General features: G+C 34.6%; 2 protein-coding genes across 2 annotated transcripts; both read left to right on the forward strand.

Moving 5' to 3' along the window:
• Nucleotides 1-4,321: 4,321 nt before the first annotated feature.
• LOC8273378 (auxilin-like protein 1) lies at nucleotides 4,322-11,606 on the forward strand. Its single transcript, XM_015720770.3, has 8 exons — nucleotides 4,322-4,924; nucleotides 5,480-9,200; nucleotides 9,276-9,351; nucleotides 9,472-9,554; nucleotides 9,640-9,705; nucleotides 9,792-9,881; nucleotides 10,303-10,479; nucleotides 10,987-11,606. The coding sequence occupies exons 1-8, from the start codon at nucleotides 4,542-4,544 to the stop codon at nucleotides 11,020-11,022; spliced, it is 4,632 nt and encodes a 1,543-aa protein (XP_015576256.2). The 5' UTR covers nucleotides 4,322-4,541; the 3' UTR covers nucleotides 11,023-11,606.
• On the forward strand, nucleotides 11,472-13,704 carry LOC8273377 (pentatricopeptide repeat-containing protein At5g66500, mitochondrial). The gene is made up of 2 exons (XM_015720771.3): nucleotides 11,472-11,583; nucleotides 11,967-13,704. Exon 2 carries the CDS (start codon nucleotides 12,071-12,073, stop codon nucleotides 13,652-13,654), a length of 1,584 nt encoding a protein of 527 aa, XP_015576257.2. The 5' UTR covers nucleotides 11,472-11,583; nucleotides 11,967-12,070; the 3' UTR covers nucleotides 13,655-13,704.
• Nucleotides 13,705-14,540: the final 836 nt, after the last annotated feature.

Consider the following 14,540-nt stretch of genomic DNA (forward strand, 5'->3'; position numbering starts at 1 on the left):
TTAAAATACTATTTATTATAGAAATTATAATCTTTAAAATATATAAAATATTAAAAATACTCTTATAACTAAGGATTTTTATGAATTTATATCGGTTGTAAAAGGTGTGTGAATAGATTATATAAATTAGTACATTTTTGTAAAATTATTATAATTCTAGAAAATAGTGTGTCATATTTCTAATTCAATCATCAATAATAGAGAGAAATTATAAAATAAAGAATTTGATTGACATAAATAATTAAATCTCACTTTCAAAGCTAAGTTTTCTTATTTACGAAAAAAAAAAAGACAAAAATAAGTGAAATTACCTATCTATCTAGGAAAAAGGCTCAAATATGCCCCTCATATTTATCCTAATACTCACATTAGCCTTTCCAGTAGTTTTTTAGAATAAATACAACCTTGAACTATCTAAACTAGTACATTTAGATCCTCCTGCTAATTGAGTACATGTTTTGAAAGAACTGTCGTTATTCTTATTTTTATGATATGGTAGGCAAAAGGAAGGAGAGACACATCATTCACTCTCACTTTCTAATCTAACCCTAAAATTATTATTTTCCTATACTATCTTGTCCTTATTCTCTAAATAATATGTGTTCTCTTATCTCTTTTATCCTTGATTTTCTTTTTCTTTTATTCACAACAACGAATCTACAAATTCAAATATAAAGAGTACAATAAAAAAAGAATTATATCCCACGAAATTTTCTCAAAAAAAATCTTAAAAAACTTAAATTCTCTTTAACTCTTAGTCAATATTAATACTAATTATATTACTCAATAAATCTATGATAAGTTCTTAACTATTATCTGAAAATAATAAACAAAAAGCCAACACGAAGTTGGAAAATATGCTAAAAGATAAACTCGAAGAACAAGTAGCATATATATATGTGTGTGTTGTTATCAATGGTAATGAGAGTATGATATCTCTACTCCATGCATTAATCTCGCACTTACAAGTAGAAGATTTTTAGCAATAAGGAAGAAAATTCGGTCACTATCAACTGTCTTTATAAGGGGGTCCAAAACCCAGTCCCTAAAATGTTCTTCTTATTTAAGGAAAAGGGGGCCATGCCATGGTGTATTAAATTTTGGCCTTATACCAAAGGAGAGGTCACCTGTGGCCACCTTATATAGCTGATGATATATATAATATGATTTTTTTTGGACTGCTGTGGTTGCTAAGCTAAGTTTTTGCAACCACATTTGGGCATTCCTTGATGGGCATTTTTCAATTTTTTAATGGCATATAAATAAATAATTTTGTACAATTATTTGGTTTAATTCTTGTTGGTCTGATATGAAATTTAATAATATTTTGATTAAACTGTTTTTTATTATTTTAAATTAAATGATAATTTAGTAAAATTTTTATATGCGTCGTCACCTTCAGAACCTTCCTAATGCATGCATGGTATCCACGTTGTTGACATGGACAATCTACCGATTATTCTTGTTGAGATTTATATACCAACAACTAATCTTTCTATTTTTCTGCTGGTCACAGCGACCTTGGAGTCTAATTTCTCTTCTGGTTATTGGATTTGGTAAGCGAATAGAACTCCTCTCCCACCCTAATCAACAAGCCTTGACGGAAAGGAGTTCCTCCTCCTCTTTAAGCTATCTCACGACCAAAGCAGGAAAATAAATAATCTTTTTAAGACCGTAAAAATATATTATAATTATTTAAAATTACATAAACGAGATGATAAAAGTCTCTTTTAGTTTAACCAAATTTCAATATTGAATATGCAACTGCATTAGAACTCTTGAGCGAGTACTTTACCACCCGTAAATCGACAGACTCTATATTAACTCTATATATTAAAAAAAAAATCTTAAACTCGAAACCATCAGTAGACTAGGGCTCGATAATTGTTATTATTATGAAGTAGGAAAGATATATAATAATTAATTGGAATATATATATTATAGTGCAACAACCATAATCCTTGTTTTTATTAGAGTATATAAATATGACCGATTTGGTTAACTCAATTGATTGAGCAGCGAGTTAATGATTAAGAGCATATCCAGCTGGAGGAAAAGTCTCATAATCGTGCCACATTGTTATTTGACTTCAAGTCCAAAAAATTATAATATGCCCCAAACTAAAGAGTTGTTATCACTCATATTTTCTTGCTGATTTACTAAACAGTCGTTATTAAATTTCTTTTTTGCCAAAAGAAAACAGATTCTTTTATTACTAATTTGATTTTTCATACCAACTTTTAATTTTAATAATTATTATTATATACTTTATATTTTGAGATTTTGATAGAATCCATATAACAACGAATCACATGCATGAGTTATTATAAGACTTAATTTTTTGGATTATAATATCAGTAAAGACGTGATATAATATTATTTTATTTGGACTGCATATAAAAAAAAAAAATTTGAACTTGAGATTTTATTTGAATTGAGATATATATTATTTACACGCTAAGCCAATATATGATATACTAAATAAAAGCATGTATATTGAATTTGGTGATCATGCTTGAGGTATAATTCCTCTTTAAATTCTCTTATTTACATTAAATAAATTTTTATTTTTATAGCAAATATATAAAAATAATTACTTTCTATTATATAGTCTAGTGTCCGTTAGCTTTCTTTATAGCAAATATAAAGAAATAATTACTTTATATTGTACAGTTCACAATCCGTCGGCTCTTTTATGAATTACCGATCGGCTATTTTGTTTGAAAAAAAATAGGTGACTATAAGAAAAATTGTGAGCATTTGCAATTTGGATTAGAAATCCAACTCCAACAAAAGGAATGCAGCTGGGGGGTGGCTACTTGTCTGAGAAGAAAAGAGTGAAAGAGTTCACAACTTGTAAATATTCTGTGTCATTTTCACATAATAACATCATTTGCTTTACATGGCAAACAACTTCACATCCTTCTGTTCTCTTTCTTACATAGTTTTACGAAAGTTAGGTACCAACTCTATGCCTCTCCTTCCTCACTTTTGCATTTCATTTTTATTCGCAATTCGATTTGTTCTTCTATCGTAAATGTATTAAATACAGTATTAAAATAACCTAATTTTTAATATAATATTTTTATTAATCGCATCAAAATATTAAATTTTAATTCAGTAATGTTTATTAAATATATAACCTAGAAGTATATTAGATTCATTTAATATATCTATTTATATGATATGATATCTGCAATCTTCGTATAAAACAATGAAATAGTTATATAAAAAGAATTAAAATAATATATAACAATGCAGTTCAAAATATATAAACTCATATGATAAAATAAATACTCACATAATATTATTCCATGATATCAATTCGTCATATCCAACATAAAATTGTAACTACTGAAATGGTTAAAATAACTCCTTAGAAGATAATTAATTTTAAATAAATTATGTATGTTTAATATTTTTAATATATAAATTTAAAAAGTTTGATGTCAAAATCTTTTAGTTAAAAAAAAAATATTTTTATTATTCGAGCTAAATTATAAGTATACAATATTATATTTTAATACATTATAAAAGAATGAATATAATTTTAGTAAGATTTTACCATTTTCTCATTATAAATTGTAATTGATATTTTCTCATTAATTACTTATAGATCAGTTTGATACTATTTAAATAATAACTTCTTTTTTTTTTTTTAAACATGGAAAGGTATTTATTTTACAATAGTGAAATTTAACACTTCTAGAATAGTTTCATAATTAGTACATTTAGAAAAAGAAGTCAACAAAAATAATTTTCTTAATTAAAGAAAAAAGACTATTTCTAATGGATATAATTTTTTTCCTGTTAAAAGGAAAAGTTATTTTTCAGATTCCTACAAACTTATACATAATATTTTTTTTTTAATTTACTTATTTATCTACAGATTTTCTATACTTAAATAATAATTTGAATATATAAAGTTGTAGTAAGATTAATAATTTAAATAATTTCTAAAAAAAAAAAAAATTAAACTTTTAATGTCATTTTGTATAAAAACAACGAAAATAAGTTGTTTTTTTCAGAAATATTTTTTTTAGATTTTCCACCAGATAAATAGAGTCTTCAACAGTGACATTTTTTCTCTATTTATTATTATTATTTAATAATAATAATAATAATAATAATAATATATTAATAGCTTGAGATACTAGTTCATCAGCACAACTAACTTTATAACGTTAAAGCTAAAAATTAGCCTGGAATCTTGACGGAGAGTTGCTTTATTTTTCAAAAATCTAGAATTAAAAGGAAATAAAAAAAAAAAAAAAAACCTAAACAATAATTCAAGTCCTTTATGGTCATTTCACAGTGATTTTTTTTTTTTTGGCTTTTACATAATTTCCTTTCCTTTTCCGTTGCTCTGTTTCAAAACTCTGCAGACTCTCTGCAAAACCAAGAGAAGAGAGAGAGAAAAGAAAAAGAAAAAAGAAAGTAAAAGCACACAAAACAGAGCAAAGTAAGCAAAACAAAAAAAGTTGAAGGGGAAAAAAAACGCGCAAACCCTAACCACCACTGTGTCATTTTCCTTCACTTCCATGGAAAACCCACCACATTCTCGCCAACCAAACATGCTTTCCAAGAAGAGCTGTAATGGCAGCTCTAACAAGTCCATTTATGACGATGTGTTTGGTGGTCCACCGCGGTTTGGAGCCCCGACACTGTCGCCTCGGGTCGAAGACTACAGCGAGATTTTTGGTGGGTTTCACTCCTCAACTGGCTCCTCTATTCCTGTGCTTGATCTTCCGTTGGTTGATGATGACGCTGCCGATGTTTTCTTTGATGTTCGTAGCTCTGGGTTTGACTACGCTGAGGTTTTTGGAGGATACAATGGGCATGATTTTGGTTTGTCTTTTGATGAGTTGATGATGATGGACCAATCCAACGGTCATGCTGATTCTTCTGATGACGAGGAGGCTTGGTATGATCATAATATTTTTCTTTTTAAAAATGTGTTTAAAAAGATGTTTAGGTTATGTTCTTTCTTTTTTTGGTTGTCTTCTTTGTGTTTAAAATGGTAGTTTTATTATTATTATTATCGTCATAAAATTTTCAAAGCTAACTTTTATTACTTTTTGAGTGACAATTTAACTTGACTGATCACCGGAGTAATGTGATTATGTCTATGCTTGTGGTTGGTTAAGTTTAAGGCTGACCGACCAAATGTTCTTTAGGTAAATTAGTACCCATTTTGCGAAATTATATGTTTATTTCTAATTTAAGCTATTAGTTATGATTCTTTTGAACTGTGTTTGGGATTTTAATTTACACTAGCATAGCTGTTAGAATCTGTATCTGTCTTTGCTGATTTTGGGAATTATTGACGTTTCATACAGTTTTTGTGTAATTTTTTTTTTATTATAAAAATGTGGATTCTGTACCTTTTCTTTCCCGAGTAATTAGCATTAAACATTTTATTCTTTCTCCACCTAGAATTTGATGCTAGAAAATGTTATTTCTGTTTCCCCACACATAGGACTCCAGCAGACGCAGATAATCTATCAGAAGAGTCTGATCATTCTGCAAAGGACCAATGCTTATCAAATGGAGATTCACATGAGTCAATTGATGATGGTGTTGAGTTCAACATATCATACAATAAAGCTAGTCAAAGAGTCAATGAAGATTTGTCAAACGGGGTTGTGCACATAACTCAGCACCATGATGTTTCTGGCTATACTTTTGTGGTTGATAAAACCACTTCCTTGCCAGCAATAGACAATGAGTACCAGCTCCTGCAGGAAAGCGATGATGATCATCTCAGTATCAACTGTAGTGGGGAAATGTTGAGGGGTAGGCATCTCAAAAAAGTCATGTCACACCCAGCCAATGGCAGTACTGGTGAACTATTATTTGGTAATGACATGAGACCGCACAGGGAATTTTTCAGAAATAGTTCTCTTCCTAGTCAGATGTTTGTAACCATTTCAGATGTCAGCCTTAGAACTCAACCCTCTGATCTGCCTCCACCTTCTAGACCACCACCAGCATTCGACAACAAAAAGGGAGGTTCTGGTAAAGCAACTCCATCCTGTAAAAGTGCTACTTCTGAAGAGACTACTGGTGATTGTTCTCCTCCTTACTTTGATGTAGAGGTAGATGCGAGTTCATCCGCTGCAGTCTCTGCAGCTGCTATGAAAGAAGCAATGGAGAAAGCTCAAGCAAAGCTAAAAAGTGCAAAAGAATCCATGGACAGGAAGAGGGAGGGTTTCCAAACCCGAACAAAATCAGTTTCGAAGAATGAGAGAAAAGACGAGGAAGACGAAGTGAGTAAACTTGATAATGGCTGTGCTAGCAGAAACACTATGAGAGGGCAGGTCAGTTATAGAGAAGAGAGTGAACTGGATTATTCTATTTCAGAGAAGCAAAATATTAAAAAGATAACCCAGCTAATTTTGGAGTCAATAGGAGAGAAAAATCATCCAAATGTGGTCAAAGTAGCTGCAGAGGAGAATAATGGAAGGGAATCATTGTCATCTCAAGGGTCTGACAGTATTGATGGAGCTGGTGAATGGAAAGAGGCCACTCAATTTTTTGAATTGGTAACAAATAAACCTAGAAAACTCTTTGGCCTTGAAAACAATCACAATATTTTGGTGCCTGATTCAAATTTTCATCAGCATGGAAAGGAGAAAAAGAAGGAGACTGTGGAAGCAATGCAGCGGCTTCAAGAAAATGACAAGAAAGTAAAAGCAGTTAGAGCAGATAATCAACTGAAGGAATATCCAAAGGCATCTCAGATGTCAAAGGAAGCTTTTGACTGTGAGATAATCTCTGGGAAATCAGAAGAGGCGAACAAACTGAAAGTTGATAAGAAGGTACAAGTTGCTCAAGAGGCTTCTAGACAGGTTGCCAATGAAAAGAAATTTGAGACTTACTGGCAACCTGTAGAAACTGACAAGAAACAAACTAGACCTGTTGTTTCTTTGAAACATGAGAGCTCTTTAGAGGTTCAACAGAAAGAAAGTACATCTGCAGTCAGGCAGAGTATGAAGCATAAGGAGAAAGGATCATGGCTAAAGAAGGGTGATAGAAGTAAGGGAGATGTGAAAATATTCACTTGTGAACAGGAAGACAGTGAAAGGGGACAGAGAAAGACTTTTGAGCTTGAAGAAAATGAGAAAATGCTTACTCTATCTCTTGAACAAGCAGAAAATGAGAGAACACTGAAGAAGACTCCTGATCAGGAAGAAAAAGAGAAGATGATAAAGGCAGTTCGTAAACAGGAAGAATATGAGAAGTTGCAGAGAGAGGCTTATGAAAGAGAAGAAAATGATAGGAGACTGAAAGAGGCTTTGGAAGAGGAAGAGAAAGGCAGGAGAATGAAGGAGACTCGTGAGAAAGAAGAGAGGTTGAGGAGACAAAGAGAGACTCTTAAATGGCAAGAAAATGAGAAGAGAGAAATTGAGGCTCGTGAAAGAGAAGAAAATGAGAGGAAAAAAAGAGAAGCTCGCGAAAGAGAGGAAAGTGAGAAAAAACTAAAAAAGGCTGTGGAGAAGGAAGAGAAGGAGAGGAGACTGAAAGAGACTCTTGAGAAGGAAGAGAGGCAGAGGAGGCTACGAGAGGCTGTTGAACAGGAAGAAAACACAAAGAAAGAAAGAGAAGAATATGAGACGAGAAAAGAGGCTCTTGAGAAGGAAGAGAGGCAGAGGAGACGAAGAGAGGCTGTTGAACGGGAAGAGAACGTGAAGAGAGAGAGAGAACAAAATGAGAAGAGACTAAAAGAGGCTGCTGAATGGGAAGAGAATTTGAAGAGAGAAAGAGAACAGAATGAGAAGAGACTAAAAGGGGCTCGTGAGGAGGAAGAGAACAAAAGGAGACTAGAAGTGGCTGTTGAACAGGAAGAGAATGAAAAGAGACAAAGAAAGTCCGGTGAAAGAGCAAAAAATGAGAACAAACAGAAAGAGGCTTATGAAAGAGAGGAAAGTGAGATGAGATGCAAAGAGGCTTCTGAAAAAGAAGAAATTGAGCAAAGAATTAAAGAGGTGCCTGAAAATGAAGTTGGAGAGAGAATGGAAGAGGTAAGTGAGCAACCAGAAAACTACACGACTTCAAGAGGGGCTCAGGAAGTAAAAGGAAGTAAACCAGCACCAAAAGAAGACCATAATCCAGAAGAGATTGGGGAATTGACCCAAGCTGGAAGCAAGTGGGAAGAGTCACAGAAACTGCATGTGGACAGTGGTGAGAGTGGAAAGAGAAAGGGACTGAGCAAGCACGAGAGGAACAGTGAAATATTTGAAGCAACTGTGGAGATACCTTTTGGAGAAATTAGCAAGAAATTTACTGAACTCAGAAATGGTGAAAAGGAAGCAGCATCTGGCATAGTCCAAGGCAACTTAGAACATGGAAGGAGCCAGTCCCCAATGGAAGATGTTACTGGCATTGAACAGAAGACCAATGAGAAAACTAGAAGTAGCTTCCAAGTAAACCCAGATATTGGAAATCAAGGGAAGAAATTTGCTAATGAAAGGAGTGAGCGAGGAATTAATACTGAGCCAGCCCAAGTTCCCTTAAATCAAGGAAACAACAAGGATATTCTTATGTCAGCCAGAGCGGCAAGAGAGTCGGCTGAAACTGGAAGGAAAATGGAAGGAGCTCAGCCAGCTATATTGGAAGTGAAAGGAAGCACATCAAAAACAGCTCAGCAGGTTAATGCAACTCAGAGTACTGAAAGAAATGTGAAGACTTCTTATGAGGCCTTTTTGTCAGAAGACAAAGAAGCTGAAAGGTTGAAAACAGAGAGAGAGTTGGAGAGGGAACATCTCAGAAAGATAGAAGAAGAAAAAGAGAGGGAAAGGGAAAGAGAAAAGGATAGGATGGCTGTTGATAGAGCAGCACTTGAAACACGTGAAAGGGGATTTGCTGAAGCTCGTGAGAGGGCAGAAAGGGCTGCTGTTGAAAGAGCAACTGCTGAAGCTCGACAAAGGGCACTGAATGAGGCCCGCGAAAGATTAGAGAAGGCATGTGCAGAGGCTAGAGAAAAGACCTTACCTGAAAAGGCATCTGCAGAGGCTCGGCTCAGGGCAGAGCGTGCTGCAGTAGAGAGAGCAACAGCAGAGGCACGAGAGCGTGCTTTTGAAAAAGCAATGGCTGAAAGGGCTGCTTTTGAGGCAAGAGAGCGAATAGAAAGATCTGTTTCAGATAAATTCTCTTCTTCTTCAAGGAATGTCGGAATGAGACCAAGCTCTTCATCCTCTGTGAGTATAATTTTAATCACTATGTTTCTGAAGCATTTAATCTCCAACAATGTTTTAATGTATGCTAAATTGCAGGATCTGCAAGATCTGCAATCTAAAGGCACAGGCCCAGTTAGTGGTTCAAAATATCAATATCCCTCAGCCTGTACTGGTAGGTGCTTTATTAGGAATCAAGCTTGTGTTGAACGTCTCTGCACCTTTTACAAATATCAATCTATCTATTCCTTGTCTCTGTGAAATTTTCTACTCATTCAAGGTATATACTGTGCAGAAGGATTTGAAGGAGTTGAAGGTGAATCAGCTCAGAGATGTAGAGCTAGATTAGAGAGATATCGAAGAACTGCTGAACGTGCGGTATGTTTTTTCAATCATGGTGAAAGCATTTTGCTAATTATTATTTTGTGTCAAAAAATTAACTCTAAGTTCTTGGTTATTGTAGGCAAAAGCCTTGGCAGAGAAAAACATGCGCGATCTTCTTGCTCAAAGAGAACAAGCAGAGAGAAATGTAATCAATGTGCAAATAAATTTCTCAAGCTCCTTCAGTTAGATAACATTTTTCACTTACTGTCTTCATTCAAATTTTGTCTGTAGAGGTTAGCAGAAACTTTGGATGCTGATGTTAAGAGGTGGTCAAGTGGGAAAGAAGGAAACCTGCGAGCATTGCTTTCGACTTTGCAATATGTATGTTGCATTTCCTTGCATCATTTGGCTTGAAATTTGTTTTTTCTTGCTTGCTTTTCTTGTAGTACTACTATGATGGAACAGCCTGTCAAGAAACTAAAGCTTTTAGTGCTATATCCTGAGCTTGGAAAAATTGAGCAAGTACTTATGATGAAAAGTTTCGATCAAAACCTGATGATGCGGGGATAAGGATTGGCTTGCAGGTGTAGTGGTGTATGTGATAGTGAATGCATGTCTGTGTCCTTAGGAAACTGGGGTTGCTTAAAGATACATTCTGATTATCTGAATGTTGAACGTCATGTCCTGTTTGCTTATTTGCTATTCGCTAGTTTTTGAAATCTCCTGTTCAACTTGTACTGTTTTATGTCTAATTCCATAATTCTCAATTCCTTATTACACAAATATAAGCTTTTATTTGCAGATACTTGGACCCAATAGTGGTTGGCAGCCAATTCCACTTACAGAAGTTATAACTGCAGCTGCTGTAAAGAAAGCTTACAGGAAAGCCACTCTCTGTGTCCATCCTGACAAATTACAACAACGTGGCGCAAGTATTCAGCAGAAATACATATGTGAGAAGGTGTTTGATCTTCTGAAGGTGCGTTACTGGCATACCTGTTCCATTCAGTTTAGCTATGAGTGAAAACGAGAAGTATATAATTTCTTTAAAACATGAAGCAACCTTGTCGAAAATCGGTGGCAAAAGTTCTACACGCATAAAACTGATGGTCTCCTATTTTTGAACCTTAGTTTTGCCTTTAAATATTCAAGACTCGTAGATTTGTCTTCAATGACTATCATTTGAACTGGTTTATAGGTGCCAAAAGTTTTGGTACATTTCAGACAATTTTGAGTCATAATAACTCAAATCTTGCGCAGCTATAAGGAGTCTTCTGCTTCTATCATCCTAACATAACTAAAGAGGCATCATATTCTTGTGCTTCTCAAGGACAAAACAAACTTGTTGCTTATTATGCTTCCGGCAATTCAACAGCCAACTGTAGCACATAGGAATTACATGGTTGCTTAGTGTCTTTCTGTGTTAGAAATGCAGTTATGATGATGTATCAGTTTTCTTATTATTGAATTGGTGATTGATGTGCAGGAAGCTTGGAATAAATTCAACTCGGAGGAGCGATAGCCTAGAGTATATATTATATATATATATATATATATATATATGGTGATTACAGTAGATCACCCCATTTTGTATATATATATTGCAAGTAAATATCTTTATATGCATTTAATTTCTCTTGTAGTTTCTGAATGTCATTTTCTGCAAGAAGAAACAGGATTTTAACAAGTATTATTCAAGGAAAAATTGCCCAGTTTCTGAGTTCCACAGAGTTGCCACTTCTTTACTTCTGGCCCAAAAGGCCCTTGAGAGACATTGGACCCATCTCAATGTTCAAGGAAAGGCAGAAGAAAGGGGATTTTTGTTGTTTTGCAGGAAATTCTTGAGAACTCAACTGGTTATTATTGGGGGCTCCTTGAGCAAATACTTCAACAATATTTGGTTTCTGTAGAAAAGGAAAGGGAATGCAATTCCTTAATTAGATTACAATTCCAGTCTCCTGGTTTGTAAAAAGGAAATTATTTTTATAAAATTGAGTATAAGTTCATATTATAAACAATATAAGCATGCATTTAGATGCACGCTATAGATTTCCATTTCGAACAATAGAAGAACTGCGGCACGGTAATACTATTTGTTTTCCTCTACGTATTTTCTTATCATTGGTTATGTTTTTTTTTTTATCATTGGAGGCTTAAATGGTTGTGAATTACATCATAAGAATACTCATTCTTTTACAAAACTGTGTCGCTGCGAAGGAAAAGATTTAAATTCAACACCTTTTGCTTCCAAGAACACAACAAAAAAACTCTTAACAATGTGCAGGTGGAAGTTTATCCACTTAAATTTCATTTTCTAAAGTTTAATTAAGTTAAACTCATTATATTGGTCATTTAAACTAACTAACTTTCATGCTATATTACATTAAAGACTTTATGCAAAGCAATTTTTATTATTATGTTCAAGTACTCAACTTTGATCGACGCCACAGCTCTTTTTTTCTTCAGAACCTGCATAGGCTGTTCATTATCTTCCAGATAACTCCTACAAGCAACGGGAACAACAAACACCCCTTACATTCCCAGCTATCCATGACTCACTAAAGCAATTGATGTATTCTTCTCTTCTTGTCATTGCTTATCGCAACTTCCTCACCAAAAACTGTCGTAAAATAGTTAAACTTTGCAGTCGTTATGTCCATACCCACCACTTGTTTGATGAATTCCCTCATAGAAGCCTCTACTCCCTCAACTCCCAACTCGCCTCTTTCTCTCGCCTAGGCGACTTTCTTGCCACATGGGCTTTGTTTTATCGGATGCATTGTGCTTGCCTTGACCTCGATGCTTACACTTTCACACCAGTTCTCTCTGCATGCTCTGCTTTGCCCGGTGCAGAACGTGGCAAACAAGTACATGCTCTTATGATAAAAGCTGGTACTGATTTAGGACCTATCGCTAAAACTGCTCTTATTGATATGTACTCCAAGTACGGATACTTGGGTGATTCGGTTAAGGCCTTTGAAGAAGTTGAATTCCGAGATGTTGTAACCTGGAATTCTTTGCTTTCGAGTTTTTTAAGACATGGTCTTTCCAATAAAGCACTTGGTATATTTGGAGCTATGAGGAGGGAAGGAGTGGAATTTAGCGAGTTTACATTATGTTCTGTGCTTAAGGCTTGTGCTGCAGTTAAGGCCTTTTCACAAGGTAAGCAGGTTCATGGCTTGGTGGTTGTCATGGGCCGTGATTTGGTGGTTTTGGGTACTGCTCTTATTGATTTTTACTCTACTGTTGGATATGTTGATGAAGCTTTGAAAGTCTTTTCTAGTTTGAGCTGGAGAACAGATGATGTTATATGCAATTCTTTGATTGCGGGGTGTGTTCAGAATAAGAGATTTGAAGAGGCATTTTCTATAATGAGAACAGTGAGGCCAAATGCAGTTGCACTTACTAGTGCTCTCGTAGCTTGCTCTGAGAATTCAGTTCTGTGGAATGGCGTGCAGATTCACTGCGCAGCGATACGCTTTGGGTTTACTTCAGATACTCAATTATGCAATAAATTAATAGATATGTATGCAAAATGTGGGAAAATCTTGAATGCTAGGTCAGTGTTTGACGGAATTTTCCGTAAAGATGTAGTTTCTTGGACTAGCATGATTGATGCATACGGAAGGCATGGGAATGGGTATGAAGCTCTTGAATTGTTCAAGAAGATGGGACTGTTGGGAAATATGGTCTCGCCTAATTCCATTACATTTCTTGCTGTTCTATCAGCTTGTGGGCACGCAGGATTGGTGGAAGAAGGCCGGGAGCTTTTTGATCTGGTGAGGAAGAAATATGGTTTAGAACCGGGTGCTGAACATTATGCTTGCTTCATAGATATCTTAGGCCGGGCAGGCAAAATAGAAGAGGCATGGTGCCTGTTCCATGATATGGAAAGATATGGCACTAGGCCTACAACTGAAGTATGGGCAGCATTGCTGAATGTTTGCAGTCTTAATCTAGATGTTTCCAGGGGCATGTTTGCTGCAAAGCAACTCTTGGAACTGGAACCAAATAATCCTGGGAATTATATAATGCTGTCAAATTTTTATGCATCAATTGGAAGGTGGGATTTTGTAGACAGCTTGAGAAGCCATATGAGGGATAATCGGCTGATTAAAGAGGCAGGGAGCAGTTGGGTTACTGCTGCATGTTGATGCCAACTCCACCACAATTATAAAGAACTTTGAGAGCTATTCTCTTCTTACCATTATCTTCCATTATCTACTATGACCACCACCACCACCACCCCCTTCACCCATCCACCATCATTACCACATGATTACTATGTAATATGTAATTGCTAAGTATTTTACAGTTAAACATTGAATGATTAACACTTACTGATACCTTACCATCACTCCTTAAAATCAAGCTTTTGGAATCAATAATTTGACGTCGAACCGATGCTAATTTTGACACATAGCTAAGTAAAGATACAAAAATGCAGTAAAATTCTAGTTTACAAAAGACATAGACACTAGAATGAATAGATAAACTATAAATGTATTTAAGTGATTTACCGATTTAGTATAAAATAGTTAATATATTCTTAATTATTTAAAATTAATGAATATATATTGCTTATCTATCACTTAGTGCAAGTAAAAGTAGACGCATCCACTAGAAACATTCATCAAGGGGCATGGAGATTGCTCGAAAGTGATGAGTGGTGTCAATTTTTATTCTGAAAGTTGGAGAGGTGACGAGACAAAAACTCCTAAGCATTATGTGTATAGAATGTGGACGTACTTCTGTTTATAGAAATTTGTCATGTACCCACTTATTGGCATTGCTTGATAGGAAAAAAATTGAGCACGTAATTCCCATTTGGAACATGACATGAAGAGGATTAACAATATTCTATGTCTTTAAAAATTTAATTCTGAAAGAAATCTTTTCTCCTATATAGTATTACTTCTTGGTTTGGATTTCATTTTAACATATTTGTAATCCACCATATATGTGGAACATTACTAAAAAAATCAATGGTATATAAATAGAATAATTTGAGTTTTTTTATTTTAAATTCTAACCGGACCA

The sequence above is a fragment of the Ricinus communis genome, chromosome 5 (assembly GCF_019578655.1).
Source record: "Ricinus communis isolate WT05 ecotype wild-type chromosome 5, ASM1957865v1, whole genome shotgun sequence".
Classification (NCBI taxonomy): Eukaryota; Viridiplantae; Streptophyta; class Magnoliopsida; order Malpighiales; family Euphorbiaceae; genus Ricinus; species Ricinus communis.